The sequence below is a fragment of the Rousettus aegyptiacus genome, unplaced genomic scaffold, assembly GCF_014176215.1.
Source record: "Rousettus aegyptiacus isolate mRouAeg1 unplaced genomic scaffold, mRouAeg1.p scaffold_m13_p_17, whole genome shotgun sequence".
NCBI lineage: Eukaryota > Metazoa > Chordata > Mammalia > Chiroptera > Pteropodidae > Rousettus > Rousettus aegyptiacus.
Genome location: NW_023416292.1, coordinates 13,377,157 through 13,399,232, shown reverse-complemented (window position 1 = coordinate 13,399,232; position 22,076 = coordinate 13,377,157). Strand labels below are relative to the sequence as shown.

The window sequence follows — 22,076 nt, the reverse complement described above, 5'->3', positions numbered from 1 at the left end:
CCCTTTTTCTGAGCATCTTGTTTGGCCCTTTCAAACCATGAGGGCACTTTATGAGATTTAACTAGTGCCATCTCCTAAGCAAGAAGGATTTATTTCTGGAACAACCTGAGCAGCGTAGGGGTTTTAATGAATATTGTCTTTTTTTTTTTTTAACAGCTATAAAATAAAAGTAAGATGAGTAGTTTGTGACACATTGTTCATCCTTTTTAATAAATTAAAATTTAATAAATTAAGATCTTGAAATGACCATCTACCCAAGTGACTGAGGAAAGGATTCTGCCTCTGTCCACACTGACTCCCCAACCCCAAATTCTAACAGGTCTGATCGCTTTGCTTAACCCTCTGTGGAAGTGAATTTATAATCCTATCTTGGCATACTCAATCACATGTTCTACAAATCTCTTGCCGTAATGAAGAACTGTGCCTAGAAAATTTACGTATATTAATTTGATAAGATTTACTACTTACTATATCACATAAACCTAAAAATGTGCATAACTCAAACATGATATATATATTTTTTTCTTGCTCCCATAGTGAGCTAGATGGGGAGAAAGTTGGCGAGTGGCCCTCTGAACAGTCATTCTAGAGGCCCCACCATTTACAACATCTGACTTTTAAGGTTACTCTGGGAATCATCTCATTTCTAGCGGGTAGAAATACAAGGTACATGTGATCATAAAAGGGTCCCCCGATGGGACAGATTGTTAAAGTTATAGAATGTCTCCCCTGACCAATGAGAGATGATCTCTGAGAAGAGATGAGGAATGGAAAAGTGACTCATGTGACTCCCTTGGTATAGAAATGATTCCTTCACTTCCAAGGTTCTGATAGATTGTCCCTAAAAATAGAGAAGGGGCGTGTGACTTAGAGGTAGCCGACCCGGGACTCAGCTTCTGTTACCAGTCTTGACCTGACCCTGCCACACTAAGGGAGCCTTCCTTCTGATTTTTTCATCAGTATTTATGATTTGTAGTGAAAACTTTCTTATGCTTCTCCTCTGAGAGTTTTTTGGTTAATTGTGCCTCTGGTAGGCGATCACATACATGATCATCTGCTTTGACTCATGGGGATTTGTTTGGAGACGGGGTTAGAAATGAAACTGCTCATAGATTATAAATTTCTTAGCAGATGTATTTGTGATTTTATTCCGGGATGTGGTTTCCTTTCAGTACTCTTGGGAGGCTGCAGAAAAGGGTAAGAAGCTACTCAGTAATGTCCAATGTTTGCAACAAGTCTCAAGGACCAGGGATATGTTTATTGTGTCTTCTTTTCATGTTTTGCATAGTCATGGGAATGTTATGGATTCTTGCTGTGGTTCAATTTTCCCACCTGGAAAGGATAGATTAGGTATTTTTCTTTGCTTTCTTTATATTATGGGCTGCACAGAACTTTCTAGAAAATTCCAAAATCTGAAGCTTACTTACGGGTCATAAGGGAAAAAAAATGTATATGTACATGTATGTAAATTCATATTTACTACATATATTTTATGAGTTAGTGAAAGTTAGCATATTAAACCAGTGTTTATACCTTATTTTAAACAAGCTCTCATTGTTAACATACTTTAGAGACATAGAAAAAAAAATGTTTAGCTTTGTGATCAAAATAGCAAACATAATAAATACAAGTGATCAATTTACAAGGCATACAAGCTTCATTATCCTGTGTCACCAAACCCGCATGGGTATACACAAAGTCAACTGATCTCACTCTTAAAAAAAAATACTAAGAACCAAAATGATCTTTTAAAAACCAACTAATCTAACAAGTAGTTAAACCGTAAATGAGCTGGCCTAACGGGAAACTGCTATTTTACTTTCTGAATCACGACTAATATTAGCTAATGACAATCATCGTTTAGATCTAAACCAAGACACAATGTATGTCACAGCTAAAAAGGAAATAACTAAGAGTCATAGAAGGATCGAACAATTAACAAATTATTCATTTTTTTTGCTTTTTTACATTGCCAAAACAAAGTGTGAGTTTAACAATTTCCATTTTACTTAAGATCTTTTATGCCAAAAAGCAAGTTATTCAAGTTATTTAAGAAATATATTTTTATTTCATAAAGAACTAATTTCATTAAGGAGCTAAAACTAACCAATACCAGACTATACAGATTAAGTAGGATCTAAGATTTGATTTTTTTTTTTTTAACTGAGAAAGCTTAGGCACAATTTACAAAATTGCCAATAATTTTTCCCTGTTTAAGAACCGTGGGTGTGGGTGTATATACTTTCATATTACTGTAAGAACATTTTTACAACTGTTGGCTCCTGTCAAATAAGACTACGAAGAAAAAGTGATTAATTCTGCAACTCACAGAGAAGATTCTAAACCAAAATATGAGACTCTAGTAGCATTGTCTTATTTATTAACATAATTGAAACATTTTGTTGATAAACTTTTGCCCATGACTATTCTAAGCAATAAAATTTTGCTCAAAATATTTCACTGTGAAATAGTGCTGCAACTTGAATGTAGTTTTTATTAATGAATTGGTTATCATAAAGCAAATCTTACTCTCAAAATGGCAGATTCGGTGACCAAAAAGTGATTCAAAAAAAGCTTCCCCCTCCCCGTGCCAATCCTTGAGACCACCTGGGTCAAGCTGAGCTCTGGGCCCTGGGACTGAAAGAGGGAAAGAGTGTAACTCATTCTTAACTAACTGGAATCGGCTGATAGGACCCGCCAAACTCACACGACAAAGAAACCACGTGAAGAGCCGCGTTTCCTGAGCAGCTATAAGAGGGTGCAGATTGGATGAATCTGACAGAACGTCTTCATCGTCATTACCACAACGCTATTCCTCAGGTGTCCTAATTGGATGAGCTACAAAATCGGTCCCTGTTTCCATCCTTCCCATCTCCTCTGTCAGCCTTTCTGCAGTAGCCTTGGGAGAGATCCTGAGCTTTTCATATTCCACTGATTCATTTTTGCATTACTCTTTTGATAAATAAAATATAACATGCTTCTCTCTCTTGGTTTCCTAAAGAGTGAGTGTGTGTGTGTGTGTGTGTGTGTGTGCGTGTGTGTGCGTGCACGTGTAGTTTGGGAGAATAGGTTTGGGCTGTTAAAATACAAGTCATTTCTCCCTATAATTCTTTGCCTTTTGCCGTAGATTGATGACTGAGTCTCACTTTCTACTTAATTAGAAGAGCAAATTCTTTTATTCTTTTTGAGAAGCTGGAGCATGAGACTAGAGAATGTTGAGGAAAGGTAGGCCAAGCTGAGACGGGAGGGACAGTGTCTCTAGAAGCTCTAGCTCTGGGTTTCAGGCACTTCAGTAAGAGACTTGCCTCCCTGTTACCATGTACATTCAAGGAACTTGAAAACAAGAAGGACCCAGAGACTGCCTGGGGTTGGCGTGGGAGGGTAGGTAATGAGGTACCACTAGCAGCACAGCCTCTTCCCCTAGAGGGCCATTCCTTGAGGAGACAGTCCTTGACACAAAGGGTTTCTCTCCTGGGAGGAACACTTTTTATTGGCTCAGGCCCCTCTTGACATGATCACTCCAGGCCATGCCTTTCTCACAGTCTCTGAGCCTTGGGTTGACCTTCATAGGAAAGAGCAGGACCCCAGAAAGGAAGTCAGGGCCTGGAGGTCAGCCTGCTGACACCTGGGGCACTACTTCAAACTCTGCATCATCTTTTTGGTGTTGACCTTGGCTGGGTCACAGCATCATGTCCTGCCCTGAACTGACAGAGGGGCTCTGACCCCCCACAAGCAAATGAAGAATGGGGCAGCGTGGGGAACAGACACTTGTACACAAAGGGAGATTCACTTTCTCTTGTGTTAGAGAAAAGCTATTGTAACATGCACCCCGTGATTTACCAAGATAGAATCCGCCCCATTTCACTCCTGGAAATCTAGTTCTATTGTCCCTGCTCTTTTCCTTAGCTCACCTCCTCCCCCTTCCTGTGGGCCTTCCCGCCTCCACACGGAGTACACAGAGGCAGCCCAGTCCCCTCTCTTGGGCTGTGGACTAAGTAGGGTTTGACCACAGTGTCTAGCAGAGTAACAGAGTGGACCGAAGAGACTAAAGAGGTCTTGTCTTTCTCAGATTCGCTCATGTAGATCCTCACAGTAAACTCTGGCCATGAACTTCATATCCTCAATAATGCCATGTTCCCCCAGGGAGCACAGCTCCCTGTTTTCCTGTGTTTCACTTCCTGCCTCTCAACCGTTCTGCCTCGACAAAGGCCCTTTTGTCTTTCTCTCAAGCACTAGTGTCATCTTGAGCATTCCAAGTCGTTCTTAGCCTCCACGAAGCAATCGTTTCTTGGATTCAGAGGGTTACTTTTTGGGATTTCCTCCAAGCTGTTGAGATTTCTGGATTTCTAAGGGAATCTTAAGTACGGCCTTCCTCTCAATCACATTCTCCCTCAGGACTGACACATATAAAGCCATATATAGGGAGCACCTAGGTCACACATAATTTAGGAGAAAGGTGCCAAATAAAGGCTGAGAAGAGTAGAAAAACACTTTACCTGGTCAGTATCATGGGAACTGGAGGGGCAAAGTTTATGCGGTGTGATGACCTTTGGTCAGGGAAACAATATCCTTTTGGCAAACTCTACATTTGCTGTGTGACCTTGGGCCTGCTATTTAATTCAGTGGATCTCTGCTCTTTCATCTTTTAATCTCTAAAGTTTTTTTCATTTTATTCCATGATCTTAGCCAAACACCGAGGCCCAAATATAGGGTCTTCCTTTCCTCCTCTGGAGATTATTGCTAATACCCTCATGGATGCTACCCTACCATGCTCTTCTGTTGAATCCAGTTCCTGTCCCTAAAAACTGTTGAAAGATGTTGCAGATTTGAAGTGCGAGATGAAGAACACTGTTTCTGGTGTCATATCTCACCCTACCCCTCCTGGACCATAGCTGGTCCTAACTTTTGATAAAATTATTCCGCTGCTTGAGGACCATCCCTCAAAGACAATAGGAAACCCAACAGCAAGAGACTAGGTGAGAGACACAGAGCATGAGAGAATGATTTCCTTTTGGCTCTCCAAGCAGGACATTCATGGGGGCCTAAACGACTAGAACAGAGTCTGTCAGTACCGTCTCCAGGGGCAGCAGAGGAAGGTGGGAAGTAGAGAGTAAAGGGATGAACCAGCTTAGTAGCTCTTGAGGCCGCTCGCGATTGCTGTTCTGTGAACTCACTTCGTTGCTAGGCAGATTTCCTCAGATGATGACGACGGGAGAGACAACCAGCCCCAGAAACGAGGCCAAGGCACTGTTTTCAAGAAAGAATTGACCTCAGGCACCACCTGTGTTACGGTTATAGTGAGAATTATCGGTTCCCAACAGGGCGATAAACTGCCTTCTACTAGGTCATCCTGAACTTACAATATGACAAAGACACTCCCCAGCCAAATGGGCCATAAAGAGTTGCAATTAGCAAAGATCGCCAGAGATGAGTGAATTCCTAGCATGTTTTATTTCAGAAATGACTGCATTATGGAGATTAGGCCCTGCATGTATGATACTTCTCAGATGGAGGAACGTGGCTATGTATGGCCTCCAATGGCTTAGAGAAGCCCGGCTGGCAGGAAACCTACACTCTGCCATCAGTCACAGCACAAGTAAGTAACTGTACAGAAGCCACCAGGAAATGGAGATGGACTGGCTCTGTGTGAGCATAGTCCCAGAGCCTCAGGAAAATGGTCTTTTGAAGCTAAAGAAATGGACTCAAATTCTTCTAAGAAAACCCTACTATTCCCAGACTTGCCTCCCAGGTTTCAGAACTTGAAAGTCTCACTCCCGACCCTAGGCTACTGCTGCTGCTGCTGTGGGGAGGAGGGGGTAGGAGGCGAGTGTGTAGGTAGGTGGGTGTGGGGGGCTGTCGGGAAAGTGGAGGTGGCTTGACTTCTGTCACTGGGTGTGGCCCTTGCGCACTTACTGAGTGTTGAGGCTGGCTACAGTCTCCTAGCAAAGGGAAGTAATTCCACAGGAATGCATCGAGTCTACAAACATAAAGAACCATGGACACTCATTTCATCCAAGTTCTAGGAGGAGTGAATAACAAAAATAAAAAACAAATAAAAACAAAACAAACAAAAAACAAAACAAAAAGAAATAAAAGAAAAGAAAAGAAGAAAAATAGCCCTTTGTGGTAAAGGGCATGCTGGGAAGGCAAGAGCCAGAGCCACCTCCCCAGAGCATGCTGGGAGGATGGGCGCCAGAGCCGCCTCCCCAGAGCATGCTGGGATATGGACGCCCGCACATCTCCAAAGATTGCACTTCCCCCAATTCCCACCCCTACTCCCTCACCCACTCCCAACCCGGAGACTAGAGGAAAGTTTGTCCAAAGATGACTGCGGAACAGGGGATGCCGTGGTTCTCTGCAGGTCCCCCACACTGTGGAGGGTCGAGTCAGCGAAGGGGGAGAGCAGTCAAGATGAGGAGGTGGGGAAACAGAGAGGCGGGAGAGAAACAGGGGGCCCGACAGACTGGAGGGGCCGGTGTTGGCGGAGGACGAGGGGAGAGTGGAGCAGAAGGCTGTGTGGCCGCTAGCCCGAGGCGTTGATGTACAGCTGGCTCTTGAGAATGTAGTCGATGACCGGCTGGGACAGGTAATCCACCACATGGCCATCCCCATGCTGCAGGGCCAGCCTGGACCAGAAGAGATGGCGGTCAGACAGACGTCGTTCCCTGAGCAAAGCAGGAGGACTGGCCTGCCCACTCTTCCAGGGAAAGGGTTTACCCAGCACCCCGTTTCCAGCCTTTGCCGAGGCTAAGAAAATGAAATCCCTATTAGGAAATGCCTGCGCGAGTCCTCCTTCATCCTGGGGACTCCACTTCATCCTGGCTCTGCCACTTTCTAGCTGAGGGGCCTTGGGCAAGTAATTTGCACCCATCTGCTCTTCGGCTTTCTCTTCCGTCAAACGAGGGTAATATCTGGGCCTATCTCAGCCGCTAAAAGGATTAAATGAGTCATGAGAATAGCCCGGGCACACAGTATGCATTTTATTGTGTTAGCTATTCTCATTTCATTCCTTCGTGTTTCTCTGCACCACAGTCTCATGGAAAGGAATCTCATTGGGGTTCTTATGATTGACCATTTCCTTTTCTTCCTACAGGCACCTGATAGAGAAGAATGTGCCCGTTCTCCGAAGCCCTTCTCACGAGCCCAGGGGGCCTGTGGATGAAAAGCACCAAGCAGTGTGAAAGGGCTTTGGTTGCTGCGGAGTTTTGCTCTAAGAGCCTTGGTCTGGCTGCCTCCTATTCTCTACTCATATAATGAGTCAGACATACCTGCTCTTGGTTGAGCTGACGACAGACATGGGATGGTTGATGTCATCCTTCACCACCATGATGTTGTTCTGGGGACAGAGTAGAGAGGGTAGGTCGCCAGCCCCCCACACTAAACTCCTTCTGCGCCCTCACTCCTCCAGTCCCCCACCCCCAACCCCCAGACCTCGGCCTGTCACAGAAAGACCACCTCGCAGAGACACACCAGCAGGGAGAAAGGAGCACTCACTTTGTATTTACGGAGTATTGAGGAGTGATTCATGATTCGGTCTGTGTCCGCTGCATCCCGAGGCACCACCACGATCCCAAAGTCCCCAACAATCACCTCCATCTGATGAAGAGAGACAGAGACAGAGAGAGAGAGAGAGAGAGAGAGAGAGAGCGCCCTTTGTGAGATCACGCCTCCCAACCCCTACCACGCAGCTACTTAGCAGGGTGGAGCTCTCTTCCACAAGGAACCCAAGCTTTAGTCCTAAACCTGCCTTCCCAGCCCCGCCAGTCAGCGCCTTCAGGTAACGACCTGCAACAGCGTTAGTGGAATGAGTGAGAACTTCGCCTGACACAGAAGATGCTTAATAACTCCCTCCATGGACTGAACGAATAACCGTGCCCCTGCGTGTCTGGGCAAGAACTCTAATTCCCGAGGCTCCTTTTAAGTTCGTAATGCTGAAGAGTAACACGAATGACACATAGTCCTTATGGATAGACAGACTTGTGAGAGACCGGGATCCTGTTGCCCAGCAAGCAAACCTCAGCCCCCACCTGGGCGACCGAGGGGCTGGAATGCTCCCCTGCTCATCCACATCAGAGCCGCCGTGGGTCTCGGGCAGTGAAGAGCAGGGAAGGGCTGGGAAGGTATCAGTGTGTGCAGAGGCGGTGACAAGAGGAAGGTGACTATGGGGCCACTTCTGAGATCAGTGTCTGATGGGAGCTTGCTGCCATAACTGGAAATGATACCTTTTTCATTAAAAAAAATAATAATAACACTTTTATTTTCTCAGATTATAGACACAATACAAACTTGGGAAATGCAGAAACCGAAATCAATCACAACCACGCCATCCAGATATCCACTCATACAGCCATGGTATATTCCTGTCCAGTGTTTTCCTCTCTACAAATAAATATACACATCCATAATTAGGTTAAATTGAAAAACAAATCATTTTACCTGCCTTTCTTTCATTTAGCATTATATCATGAGCATTTTCTCACGCTATTAAAAATTATTTGCAAATATTGTTTTAACAATCTCTATATTTCCTCATCTGACTGTACTGATACAGCATGATATATTAAACCCATCTTGTAGTATAGAAAGTGTACAGTGACTTCTGATTTTTTGCAATTATACATAACGTTTTGTTGAAGATCTTTATACATAAATCTCCTACCACATCTCTGATTAATTCTCTAGGATAGGAAGTTAAGTAATCAGACGAAAGGCTATGAACTGGACATATTTCAAGCTCTTGAGACATATTACCAAGCCGCTTTCTGGAAACTCATGCCAGTTTTTATTTTCAAAGAGCCTGAAATCGATGGCACTTAATAGAATTGGATCTAGCCCGGGCACATTACTGTTTAGATCTTGCCAATTAAGGATCCCAGATGGGGGCAGCAGGGAGGGAGAGGCAGGCCGCTTCTAAGCAGCGCGGCTCATTGAGCAAGACCAGCCCTGGCGGCGAGGGGCCCAGGCTTTTCCTCAGAATTCTCCAAACTGGTGACACAGACCGACCTTCTGGGGCACTGTGGGTGCTGCTTCTCGATCAGGATTTCTGTACCGGTGGATTCCATTTCTAACTCTGATTCATCGATGATGTTTTTATGTGCGCATATGCACGTGTGTGAGTGCAAGCGTGTGTGTAGGTGCGTGTGCCCGTGTGCGTGCCCTTGGGTATTTCCATCCTCTTTACCCTGCTCCCTTTGCTCACATCTGGAGCTAGAGTTGCCACTGAAACTCTGATGTTGCTGAAATAAAAAGCCATCTGAAAGCGCCCTAGGAGGGAGGTTGTGGAGAGAAGTGACAGGTGGATAGAGGGTATCGGGGCTCCCGCTGGAGCATGCCATTCGGAGGATCCAGGGCATTTACACGCCATGCCGCATGGACGGGTGGTGTTCACGTTGCGTAGACTGGCACTGAGTGTTTGTCCTATAAACCAGGAATGCGAGGGAGAGGCCGGGCAGGGAGTTGGAGGCAGATCAATTCCTCCTGCCCTAGCTTTTAGAAAACTGCCCTGGGGGTTCGCTACGCAGAAGGTAACCTAAGACACCGGTTCTCACACGTGGCTGCACACCAGAATCGCCTTGGGAGCTTCTAAAACCCCAAAGCCCAGCTCACACCCAACATCAATTAAATCAGAACCTGGGAATGGGACCCAGGCATCCACAATGTTTTTGTTCCCCAGGTGACTGCAATATGCAACCAAGCTTGAGAACCAGTGGTCTAAGTACTGAATTAAAATTCCCAGGGAATTGGGAGGGTAGGAAAAGAGAGAGGGACGAGAAGGGAGAAAGAAAGAGAAGGAGAAGCGGGGAGAGGGGAGGGGAAGGAGGGAGGAGGTAGACATGGAGATTCCTTGACTGCCTGGCTATGCAGGTGTTTCAAGACATCTGCTGCAGACTGCAGAATGGAGAATCTGCCTTCAATTTGATCCTGAGGACTCGATGAATGTTTCATATATGATGCATGGAATAATGGGACTATTTCAAGAGAGTATTCTGGTTTAAGGCACGAACACAATGGCTCAGAATGGCAGACGGGCCTCCTAGGGGAATCGCCTTATGGGTGACATTAGTGCAGCTGCTGCTTTCTGAGCAGAAACTAATGATCTGAGCACCCCATTGATAACAATGCCAGGCGGCTGGCTCAGCGGGTGGCAAGCAGATGGAGACCTTGCTTGAGATGTTTTCCATTTCCAGAAACGGGTGACAGATGTGCCCCCCAGGGAATCCCAGACGGGGCGAAGGAGATGGTGTCTACGAGACAAGACGCGGCTTCACCACAGCCACCAGGCATCTCCGCGGGCGCATGGGCCTGAGCTGCAGACCTTTGCCCCTGGAGCTCCAGCTTAAAGCTTCGCGCTGGAGAGTGTTTGTGTGGGTGTGCGTTCTGGGGTGGGGGAGGTGCCAGGAGCTGGAGCTGGAGAGGCACGCCCGGGGTCCCATAGGTACCCACCTCCCTCCAGCGGCTTAGCTGCTGTCCCCCTCCACCCCCATTCCCGGTCTCCTATTTCCACCCAGCTCCAGGATACCACCCTCTCCCGGTTATGCTCCTGCCTCGGCGGCTGCTCTCTCGTCATCTCTCTGTCCTGGTTCTTCCTCATCTCTTTAACCTTGAACCGTTAGAGTCCCCTAGGCCTCAGCCCTCGGACCGCTCTTCTTTTCGTCCATATGCACACTCTGAATGATTTCGTGCAGTCGCACAGCTTGGAAGACACGCCGAAGGCTCCTAAACCGATACCTCTGCCATGGACATCTCTCCTGAACTTCACACTCACACACTCAGTGGTCTTCCGAACATGCCCTTTTGGATGGGGCGTCTTGAACTTAGTCTGTCCATGAGCCGAACCTTCCGACATCGGTCAGCTCGTCCCCCTGCCCCCCGCCCCCGATGTTTTTCCTGTAGTCTTTCATTTCAGTACATGGAAACTCTTAAAATCACTCAGGCCAAACAAAGCCTTGGCTGTTCCTTGGTTCCTGTCTTTCTCTTACTTCCCACACTCAATCTGTAAGGTAACGAACTGACTCTGTCTTCAATACCAATCCGAGAATCTGCTCACGTTTCACCATTTTCATCACTTCTATCCTGGTCAAAGCCTCCTTTCACACATAGATGGTTTAGATAATGGCCCCAAAGATATCCAGGTCCTAATTTTTGGAACATAACCTTATATGGCAGAAGAGACTTGGCAGATGTAATTAAGGATCTTGAGATTATCCTAGGTGGGCCCTAATTCAATAACAAGTGTCCTTATAAGAGGGAGACTTAACACAGGAGAGAGAAGATGACGTGAAGGCAGAGCAGGGACACTTGAAGATGTTACCCCGTTGGCCTTGAGCATGAAAGGAGGGACCATGAGCCAAGGAATGCAACAAAGGCAAGCACGCCCTAGACCCTCCCACGGAGCCTCAGGAGGGCATACGACCTTGCCAACAACTTAGTGAAGCCTCTTTTAGATTTCTGGCCTCCGGAAGTATGAGAGAATAAATTTGCGTGGTTTGAAGTACTAAGTTTACAGCAACAGATAACTAATTCACTCCCATCCTCTCTCAGTTGGATTATTCCGGTCTCCTGTTTTTTTTTTCTTATCCTTTTTAATCTATTCCCAACAGCCAGACTGATAATGGGCCCGCTTAAGCTTCTTCTCCCGATGAGGAGATTCGAGGATGAACATGGGATTATCAGCAAGGAGATGAAGAAACATTTATTAAAGTGCTTGCTATGTGCCAGGCACAGTACTAGAAGCTTTATCTATTATTACCTTTAATCCTTACAGCAGCTCTCTTCTGAGACACGTGCCTCGGTTCTCGTTTCAGAGATGGGGAAACTGAGACTCAGTGAGATCTAGTAACCAGTCCAAGTTGCACAGATAGTGAATTTGAACCGCTGTGGTCTGCTTTAAAGGCTTTCTGCCACCTCTTCTAGGTCCATTTTTAAGACTCACATTTTAGTGACTTGAGACTTTTCTGGTTTGAAAATATACTCCCTGGTATTTTTCCTCCAGGCAGATCGTGGGCTGTCCTTAGTTCATTACTCCACGCTGCCCCCTGGAGTACGTAACTTTTTATACTTCTCAGGGCGTTAAAAAAGGATGCAGAGAGAGAAGACTCAGCATAAGCCACAGGGGAGGTGAGGGGTTTCTGAACCCTGCCCCACCCATTTCCATCAAAGCCCTCTGCCCCTCCTAGGTTCCGACCCCTGCTCCTCTCCTCGCAGGGTGGAGGCCCAGCAGAGGCTAGTGCGGTCAGAGCCTAGGAGGTGGGATTGCATTTCCAGGACGTCTGTCCATAGTGCAAATAAATGAATGATGCTTCAGAGGGATTTCCCAGAGAAATTCATCCCTACTCCCATTGCCTAATTGACTGGGGGGGCGGGGGTGGGAAGGTGGGAGATTCCAGACCCAAGTCAAAAGCCTGAAAACCAAGCCAACAGTGCCTTTCACACGAGAACTAGAATCTCCCATGGTAGCAGCTGAGCCTCGTTCTCTGGAGCCTGTAATTTCGGCACCGGGTTTATCAGGGTGGGGGCCCTAATCCCCAGGGTGAAGTGTCCATCGGGCTTCCTGGCTGGGGCTGAACTGTCTGATAAAAACCATCTGAGCCTGAAAAACTAAATGTTTGTCTTTGCTCCATTTGTCCTGGAGCCCTGGGATTTCTTCTGGAGTGGCTAGTGCCCCAGGCTCTTCCTCTGTTTATTTTCTTTGGTTGTTTTCCCACAGCTGGTGGATGGAGGAAGCAGTTAGCCCACGCCTGGTTGGCTGAAAAAATGTAAGATGCAGCCAATTAGAGCCGGCCTGTAGAATGCTGGGCTTTGAGAAGTGCAGAAAGAACAAGTAGGGAAAAACCAAAAAAAAAAAAAAAAAAACCACACCAAAAAAAAACCACTTTCTTCATTGGCCCCATCGCTGGTGCCTAATCTTCCACCTTTAGATTTTCATTCCTTTCGGTCAAATATCGGCCCTTGCTCATTTAAAATGTAAATACCATTTCAGAGAGGCTGATACATTTAATCATTGAACTTACTGATTTTGCCAGATTGCTAGAAAGTCAAAAGCTTCCCACATAAAGGCCAAGATAAACCTCCGATTCCAACCAGCCCGAACAGTCTCCTCGAAAGGTTTTCTTCGCACTAGTAGATCTTTTTGGAGCCTTCTCTGAACCCCAACTTAACCTGATCTTGCCTAGCATTCAAAGGCCAGCTCACGTGTTGCCTCCTCGCTGGGCTGCTCTGAATGACACTTGCCATTCCTCTCACTTGTCTGTCTGATCTGTCTTAGGGATCTGAGATTTACGCCATAGCTATGCAGTCTCGGACAAGTCCCCATCTGTGTGAGCCTGGTGTCCACACCTGTAAATGGCAATGGAGATCCCACTGCACAGGAGTGTTTTAGGGGTTAACCGAGAAGCAATCCAAGTGTTTACGGTCTGTCTCCCCCCCCCCCCCAAAGTAAAGGGCATGCAGAGGGGTACTTGGTCTATTTGGTGTGTTCTCTGTTCCTCCAGCCCTAGCACAGTGTCTGGCATATGGTAGCTACTCAATAGATATTTTAAAATCAATGAATGAATAACAGCCAATGTTCGCTTAATGCTTCCTAGGTTCAGAAACTCTTCTAAACTTTTTACGTGTTTTGTTTTGTGGAATATAAGGAATTAATATGATAAAAAAAAGTAAAATATTTTTAGATTTCAAGTGCCACAAGAGCAAACAACATGCTTGTGTTCATATTGGACACACACATCAGTTGCAAGATTGATTGAAGGAAAGAATGCTTGAATCAGAATTAATTTGCCAGACTGCCTTCCAATATGATGGACAAAGCAGCCGGCTATTTTTAGGGTTGGGGAGTATCAAAGTTTCCCGCTTCTCAGGCCTGACCCTTTAGCCTTTGGCCTTCATTTCCCACAGACCTTGGTCCGTGCTCGGATACCTGCTTCGGTGCTGGTGTCAGGAAGAGGCACAGCACAGATCAGGTCTCCTGGGGAAGACTAATTCCCAACTAAAAAAAGTCTGGAAATGGGACAGGCTAGGGAGACTGGGCTCTGATCTCCAAAGTTAGTCTAGGAATCTGGATTTCGATTTCTCTCAGGAATCAAGAATGAAAATGCTAACTGCCGGGACACACAAGAAGCTGCTCTTTTGTGTTTTATGGGGAGAAATCTGATGAATCCGTATGGAATTTTCTCACAGTAAATGTAAGAAGAAGGGGTGTGTCACCGGTTAGAGGAGGTCAGAATTCTCTGCAGACTACTGAGTCTTTGTGGCTAACAGGAAATACCCAAGGGATGCGTTTGGGTGGGGGTGGGCCTGCCCCTTTAGTTGTGTCATTAGATTTCGGGATCAAGAGCATTATTGGTTCAGGAATCCACGACAAAGGAAAGAGCAAGTGTGACTCAGTGGAGAGTTAGCGACTAGAAGAGGCCTTGGCAGGCCTGCTGTAGACCAGGCTGCCTCGGTTGCTTCCCAGCCTGGGTGGGGACTGAGCTGCTCCGTGCTTCCTTTGAGCTTTCTTTACGGAAGGATGGAGAGGCTTCCATTGCTCCCCTGACTTGTTTGAACTAGTGGCTTCTCTTCTGCCTGTGTCTGAGGATTCTGAAGAAGACATGGGAGAGCTGAACACCAGCCAGGGCCTAGGACTTTTCCAAGAAGTTTTGTTCTCCTGTCCCCAGGCCTGGGCAGACTCAGGGCTCCGTCAACTGAGCAGAGGTCTTGGCCAATAAGGATCGCTTGGGACACCAGGTAACAAAGAGAAATGTGTTCTGATAAGGGTCGAGTGAATGAATGAAACCTGAGATAGAATACAAGTTTCGCACACCTCATTCCTGGTTATCTCATGTTAGGAAATGAAATTTCAGGCAAGACCCAGATGGCAGAACGTTCTAGTAGCATAAAAGCAGGGCGCACCCGATACCCAGTCTTGAAAGAAAGCCCTTCCTTTTCTGGACCTTGAGATCCAGCCTTCCCCAAATAAGGCCAGTGGAGTTATTAACTAGTTTCCTGCTCCCCAAATCCCACTTTGTGCAACTCCAGCCTTAGTTTTAGCAGAGAACAAGGGCCTTTATGGGAGAGCTTTGCAGGACAGAAAACAGAATTTTGAAGTCAATAGCTTTAACCTAACCAAAGAGAATTCACTAGATGTCCCCAAGGAGGGGAGAGAAAATGGAGGCGATACCATCAGACTAAACAGAAGAGCTTTTGCCGTCTCCTCTAACCCCCAGCCTTGAAAGAGGCTAGGGATCCGTGACACCCACCCCTCCTGCCCCCCTCGGGGAAAGCCTCTGAAAGAAATGGGGCCTGGCAATCGTAGGTGGGTGGAGCCCAGCGCTGGGCCAGGAGTCCCGTGCCCCAGGTGGGCACAGAGCAGAGCTCCACCGACTTCGAGGGATGACGAAGTCTCAAACAGAGACGTTTGTGGGGCCCCTCGGGAATTGGTGTTCCTGTTCAGGGCATACGGGAGCCTGTCTCTCAGGTCCTGCGGGTCAGTAATGACTTAGATTAACTTCCCGTCATCCCTGTGGGATAGAGATTTGAAATCGAATTTTAATTTGGTTTAAATAATTTGAATGTGATATTTCTGGCATTCTTGTGTCGTGAGCTGGATTCACAATTATATAAGGAAACGGCTCCTTCCTTTTTTTTTTTTTGCCTGTACTTCAGATGCCATGATTCTAAGAAGCCCACAGATTGGCTATGGGTTGAATCAGGGGACTGAGCAATTGGCCAGGTGGGGTAGAGCGGGGTTGAGGTCGAGGCTCTAGAGAGCCTTCTGGAGTGCGCTGTGGGTGTGTGCTCCACCCATCCCCTGCTGCCTGCACGGCGGGCTGGCATTCTCGCCACCCTGGACAGGACAGATGTGGGTGCCTGATGGCCTGGAACTATTGTACCCGCCGGGAGCGGCCGGCCGGAGGTCCTTGGATCCCCAGGGTGACCAACCGAGTGGGAACACAGTTGAGTAGATGAGGGTCTCACTCCACCTCTGCTGTCACACTCCCAGTAATTCAGCAGCCAGTGGTTTCTCAGATTTTTCTGTTTTCACCAACGACATGTCATTTCAGCACCCGGACCAACTGGAAGAGGAGGGATTTGGGGCTTTTTTCCCTGGTCTTCAAATATGAGATCTGACAGCATCGGGGCAGCCATTTTGGAGAGAAGTTAGAGGACTTGCAGTCAACGCTCTAACCGGGAGGACGAGAGGAACTGGCCACGCGTCCAGGGCCCCAAACCGAGTAAATTTCTATGACACCTGGGGCCGCCCTTGATGGGGGTCCCTAGATGTGCCCTACTCAAGCTGTCCCGGCCTCCCCAGGGATGGGGCCCCAGGCAATTGCCCAGATTTGCCTAGATGCTTGAAAAAGCTTTGCTGAGAACTTGCACAGGACTTTGCCACATTACTTTTTAATTTCAGGGCACATCGTGAAGTGGAGAGGAAAGTAAAAGGTAATTAAGCCGCCTAATCCGGAACCGAAAGGGGGTTTAGAGTTTCGCTTGCTGGAGATGAAAGGACCACACTGCACAGTGTAATTTGCTTCCCCGAAACTCTCCCTCCCTCCTTGGTTATCCCACAGCATGTTAGCAGGCACGCCCGTCACCTAGAATATCCACGTGAACATCTGTGTCTACGCAGCCAAATTCACTTACTGACATTTGTTGTACGTAACTGGAACAGATACTAGGCTAGGCACTTTACATAAACAATTTCATTGAATTCTCCTCCAATCCTATGAGGTAGGTACCATTATCATGCGCATTTTAGAGACAGGAAAAACTGAAGCTCAGAATACATTTTGTCATGATGTGTGTTAGAGTAGAACTGGAATATTAAATCTGATCCTAAAGGATCTCTCTCTCTCTCTCTCTCTCTCTCTCTCTCTCTCTCTCTCTCTCTCTCCCCCTCCCCCCCAGGGACACACGTATGTACATGAAAAAATTTCATATGCATACATCTTGCCAGCTAATAATTGGGGGCAGGAACTGTATTATATATATTTTTAAAAATGTTAGAATGCTACATATAACATTCTATAGATTTTATAGATTAAAAAAAACAAACAAACATATAAACCCGAAGGCCCAGAGTTGAGTGGTTTGCACAGTCACATAGCAAGCACTAGGTCTAGAATTACTAATCAGAGACTTCAACTTGCATAGGATTATGGGACTGGGAGCCCGCGTAGGCCCTGGCTGTTAATGAATGAATAAGAATGAATGTATGGATGAAAGGTGAGTAGCTCATGAATTAGCTGGTACAAGACCATCTCAGTCCGATCTGGCAACAAAAGATGTCCGCTAAGCCTCTAGGCGGTATAAGTTTAACTTTCTGGTTCCCTCTACCCCAAGTCAATTGCCAGAATGACCCTACTGACCTTTTGCTATTAACTTCCCCCTCTTGACCCCATCCTCCTGTTGAGGAAATTCTAGGGTGGCATTTACTACCTCTTCAAAAGAAATCGGAGGAAAACAAACACACAATAATTTGAAAGCGCAGAGCCTTTTTCTTTAGATCCCTCCCTCTCTTACCTGCCACCAGCAGTGTGAATGGAAGCACCCCCCCACCCCCCCCTCCGTATACCCCACCTACCACCTCCCCCCACCCCACTCCCCCGCCCAAGCACTGCTTGGAGAAAGTATTCCGTGACTCAAATTGCTTTTTCCCCTCAAGGACTTTACAAGAGCGAGCCTGAGGAGGAGTGAGTGTGAAAATGCAATGGGAGATAAAGCTGGGCGGGGTAGGCGAGAATTTTCTTCCCTAGAGACATGAATGGATTGTGCTCCTGGGAGCTCACGGGAGGGAGGGCGGAGACTCGGCGTTGGAGAGGAGAGAGGAGGGCTGTGGGGAGAGGGAAGACCAGAGGGCAAAGTCCAGCGCCCCCCCCTCCATGCCAGCTGCGTTTGGTGTTGGAACCTCGCTACTCACATCTGCCTCATTCCAGAGCCCCGGGATGCAGAAGGACTCCAGCAGGTCGCTGCCACACAGCAGCAGGATCCGCAGCTCTGAGGAGGGGGAACAAAGTTTGCAAAGGGATAAGTGAAGACCTGGCGAAGGCGGGGCCCTCAGCCTTGTTCCCAAGGCACACGGGAGTCTTCCACCTGCGGGGCTCCAGAGCCCAGGCACCCCTGCCCCACGGTGTGTGTGCAATGCAGAAAGCATTGCTTACCTCCCCCTCAGGCTCGTTTACATTCCACCCCTCGTCCTGGTGGGGGGAATTACTCGTTGGGGAGAGTCTTGGTTTGCCCTGTACTCTGGGGTTTCTGGGGACACAGGTCTTTCTGCAGAGACTGAGCCAGCCACGTGCCTTGGGTAAGGTCTAAAGGCCTCTCTCTTTTGCTCCATGTCAAACTCAAGTGTGGATAGAGTTTGGCTTCTCTGCTGCTGTGCGTTCTATGGGGTTTGTCTCCTGTCACAAGTGCCCGCAGGACGGGAGGAACGGGGGGCGACCACACCGAGTTTACCCAGGTGTGGCTGAGCTCGTCAGGTGTGCTCTCTTCACATGGCCACTGCCTTCGGCAAAGGGCTTGAGAGGCGATGCTGAGCAAACCCCCTCTCTGACTCCTGGGCGTACTTCCTGCTTGTCAGTTGTTTTTCTTTCCTCATTAAGCCACTCTGAATTATCCCGGGGAGGCCCGTCGTGGTTTAAAACAGGCAGCAAACTGACTCGCTCATTAAAACTGAGCAATGGGGAAAAAAGAATCTGGGATTCTCGGAAGCACAGGGAGAGACCTGGGCCCCGGGTGTGACTCAGTGCTGTGTTTAGTTCCCAGCCAGCCCAGGCCCTCCGTCAAGAGGCTGTGGCTGCAGGTGTCTTGTCTGAGCCCTCTGGAGACTGCTGCCACCCCCGCCCCGGAGGCTGAGATGGCCCACAGCTCTGCCTGCCTTAGACCCCAGAGCTAGCTCAGGGATCTGGCAAGAACTTCCAGATGGTGAGCGTGTCCCGGCTGCAGGAGTCTCCAGATGGTTCCGAGGGCGGCTGCTGGGCTGACGGCAGGCAGTGCCAGTCTCATCGTCTCACAAAGGCAGACCAGCCTCAGGGGGCCCCCACGGGACACTGGGGTCTTAACTCCTAAATGTCCCTGCCTCCTCTCCTCTTCCCCATGCCATACTGTAGCCTAACGATCTGTTTATACACAGGGACCGCAATTTATCTTTACATCCCCAGGGCCTGGCAGAGAGACCTGCACATGGTAGGGCTCAAGCCCTATTGAATAAGCGAACGACAGACCAGCTGACCGCAGAGGCTGTGCAGACAGGCTGTCTGAGAGCCTTCTGGGCAGCCTGCGCTGGTCGGGCTGGCCGTCATGGTCTAATAACATGGTGTCCCCGGGGGAAGCGGTGCCTCCATGGTAGCCACGGGATTGCCGGCCCAACTCCCCACCTGTGGACGTGCGCCAGCCTTGGTTTGACTGACAGAAGCCAGACTGGGGCTCATTCTTGGGATCCTGTTGCTCCCTATGCCCCACTGGAGCCACCCAGAGCTCCAGGTCTGTTGAAAAGCTGAGGCTCTGAAACTCCGGTCACCTCAATCTTCAGTTGGGTGGCCGTGCCCAGAAGAAGTACTGGCCCTCAGCTCTCGCTACCTCAGTGGTTCTCAGCCGGGGGCGGCTTTGTCTCCAGAACTTGGCAATGTCTGCGGTCGTCTCTGGTGGTCGAGGGTGGGGAGAGGGGATTGCTCCTGGCACCTAGCGCGTGGAGGGCGGGGTGCCGCTCTGCATTCTACGGTGCACACGCGGCGCCCGCAACACGGGATTAGCCGTTCCCAGCTGTCAGTGGTCCATCGGGGAGCTCTGCTCTAAAGCCGTGGAGATGAATCTCTTTTTCCTTCCCCAGCCAGAGACTCGCTTTCCCACTCGAGAGTAATGTCGGAATTTTTGTTTAAAGCCACAGCACAGAACGTTAGAGAGTGCGGCCTCCACCTTGGCTTGCAGGACCGGGGCAGATGATTTGTCACGGACCGGAGGCCCTGGCAGGGTTTGGGATCCCACGTGTGGCCGCTGGAGGGCAGCAGTGATTCTCCTGGTTTATGGCAGGGTGAGAGGCAGCCTTTCCAGCCCGCAAAGCCTTTGGTCTGGGGCAGCCCCCCCAGGTGCAGTCAGCTGACTTAAGAACATGGAAATGGAGCCATAGATGCTAACTGAGCCAGGGGAAAAATGGCTTTTTCCCTTTCGTGAAGGGTGCAACGGGGCTGCAAAAAAGGAAACACGCGAGCCGGAGGGCCTCGCAGCAGAGGTGCGGAGCCAGGGCAGCTCTGTCCCACCTCTCTGTGGCCCCCGCCCTCCCCAGGTCACCCCATCCTGGGGCCAGCAGCCATCAACGATGCTCCCTCGCCCACTCCCCACCCAGGAATCCACGCCCAGGCCCTGCGGCCCTTTCCAGCTTCCGCTGCCCACAGAGGCAGCCGCCACCCAGCCGTGCGGGCCACAGATCCACCCCGACAGCTGCAGCCGCCCACCTTCTTCCCTCCGAAAGAAGCGAAAAATGGGGTTACAAGGAGCTCTGCCCCTCCCGGGGCTGCAGTGAGACAACGAAGGGGCTGGGTGCGCAGCCGTGGGCTGTGCAAACACCATTGGCATCGCTTCTCTGTGGGTGGGGGGCTCCCCAGGGCCAGGACGGCCTCACGCCCTGGCCCTGGGCGCTGGGAAGGTAAGCGAGGGCGCCCGGCTGAACCTCGGCCACAATACATTCCTCTGGAACAAGGAACCAGAGGAGTATACGTTGGAATACAGTTAAAAGCGCGAAGCTGCTGGGAGCCGTGCCGGTCGGGAAGACTTTCTGGGAAGGTGGCTCCAGGCCAGGCGTGGAAACTCGGGGAAGCGGGCGCCGGGCTTCTGCTCCCATGCGGGCCTTTGGGTGCTCGGGGGCTGTAGGACTTGGCCAAACGTGCCTGCCTGCTTTGGGGAGCAACCCAGAGGCCAGGGGCCACTCTGTACGGCCCTCAGCCAGTGATGTGCTGGTAAATAAAGGATATGAAAATGTAGTAAAATAATTAGAACATGAGGAGTTTTGAGGACTCCTTATTTTTGTTTTGAATACAGTTCGTTTAACCGTTATTTAACATGATTTAATTTTTCATATTAGCTGCATTAACAACCGGTTCCCAAAATTCCTGAAAATCTTACAAATAGATCTAAAAAAAAAAAATAGTACGAGCTGATTCGAGTGCACCAGGCACCTCAGATCGGAGGACAAGACCCAGAGAAGCCCCTTGAAATCATGTCACATCTGCTGGGCCTCCTGGGAGAACCCGATGCTCAGGTACAGCGCCGCACCTCCCAGGGTCGTGACCCGAGGCCACGCCCTCCAGCCCCAGTCAGAGAACTGCCAGGAAGGGGAGACCTGCAGTGGGCGTTTAAGACTGAGCATGTCTGCTGGGCACCCGGCCGCCCCTCGCCCTAGAGACCCAGGCACTCGGCTGTCGCCGACCCTCTTGCCACCGGGTACCTGTGCCAACTTCAGCTGCATTTTGGCCTCTGTCTGCTCTTTCCCGATTCACTTGTGTCTCCCGCCTGCTCTGCATTCTTGGAAAGAGTTCCGTTTTCTGGTTCGTTCCCCACGGTTACCCCTGACTCAGGTCCCTTCTCGGGTGGGTCGGCTCCTTCCTATCCGACAGCTCTGTGTAACTGCCCTCTGCCTGCGCTGGCCTGGGGCCGGCGAGGACGTCACACGGACAGCGGATGCCTCAGCCTCTGCTCAAGGCTGCAGGGAGGCTGCGAAGGTGGCTTCCGGCCGCTCTCTGCTCCCGTCCTCCAGACAAGCAACTCCTCTGATGAGGAAGGCCAGGGATGGGCTGGAGAGGGGGCGTTCTGCCTCGCGTGCAGTATCGTGGGCAAAAGAATAGTCTCTCTGGCGGGCACCGTGGCTCAACTTCCATGTCTTTTGGATAAAGGAGAGGAGGCTCCGAAGGGAAAATTGCCAACAGGTCCGGGCCTACCACCCGAGGACCTGCGCGAGTCCAGTTAGGAGGTATAAAAAGGCGACCGGTGAAACTATGGCTAGGCTGGGGAGCAGTCATTCTTCCGAGAGGAGACCCCGGGTTTCGAGCCTCTCCCCCACCCACTCTGCCCGTGGCAGAGGCAGGAGGCTCCCAACGCCCACTTTC

The 22,076-nt window shown here is 49.1% G+C and overlaps 1 protein-coding gene and 1 long non-coding RNA gene across 8 annotated transcripts in view; one reads left to right on the top strand and one right to left on the bottom strand.

Annotated features, from left to right (window-relative positions):
- Window positions 1–1,391: 1,391 nt before the first annotated feature.
- NMNAT2 (nicotinamide nucleotide adenylyltransferase 2) overlaps window positions 1,392–22,076 on the bottom strand; it is a 134,547-nt gene continuing 113,862 nt past the window's right edge. For all 7 annotated transcript variants that reach the window (XM_036234530.1, XM_036234533.1, XM_036234532.1 and 4 more), the window contains 4 exons: window positions 17,900–17,976; window positions 7,495–7,596; window positions 7,269–7,336; window positions 1,392–6,626 (listed from right to left, as the gene is read on the bottom strand). In XM_036234530.1, coding sequence (XP_036090423.1) covers window positions 6,524–6,626; window positions 7,269–7,336; window positions 7,495–7,596; window positions 17,900–17,976 — 350 coding nt within the window. In that variant the 3' untranslated portion in view covers window positions 1,392–6,523. The remainder of the gene's footprint in view (window positions 6,627–7,268; window positions 7,337–7,494; window positions 7,597–17,899; window positions 17,977–22,076) is intronic.
- Window positions 14,049–21,268, top strand: LOC118612848. The gene is made up of 4 exons (XR_004955136.1): window positions 14,049–14,724; window positions 16,041–16,211; window positions 16,391–16,422; window positions 17,916–21,268. It is a non-coding gene; the product is annotated as an uncharacterized LOC118612848 (long non-coding RNA).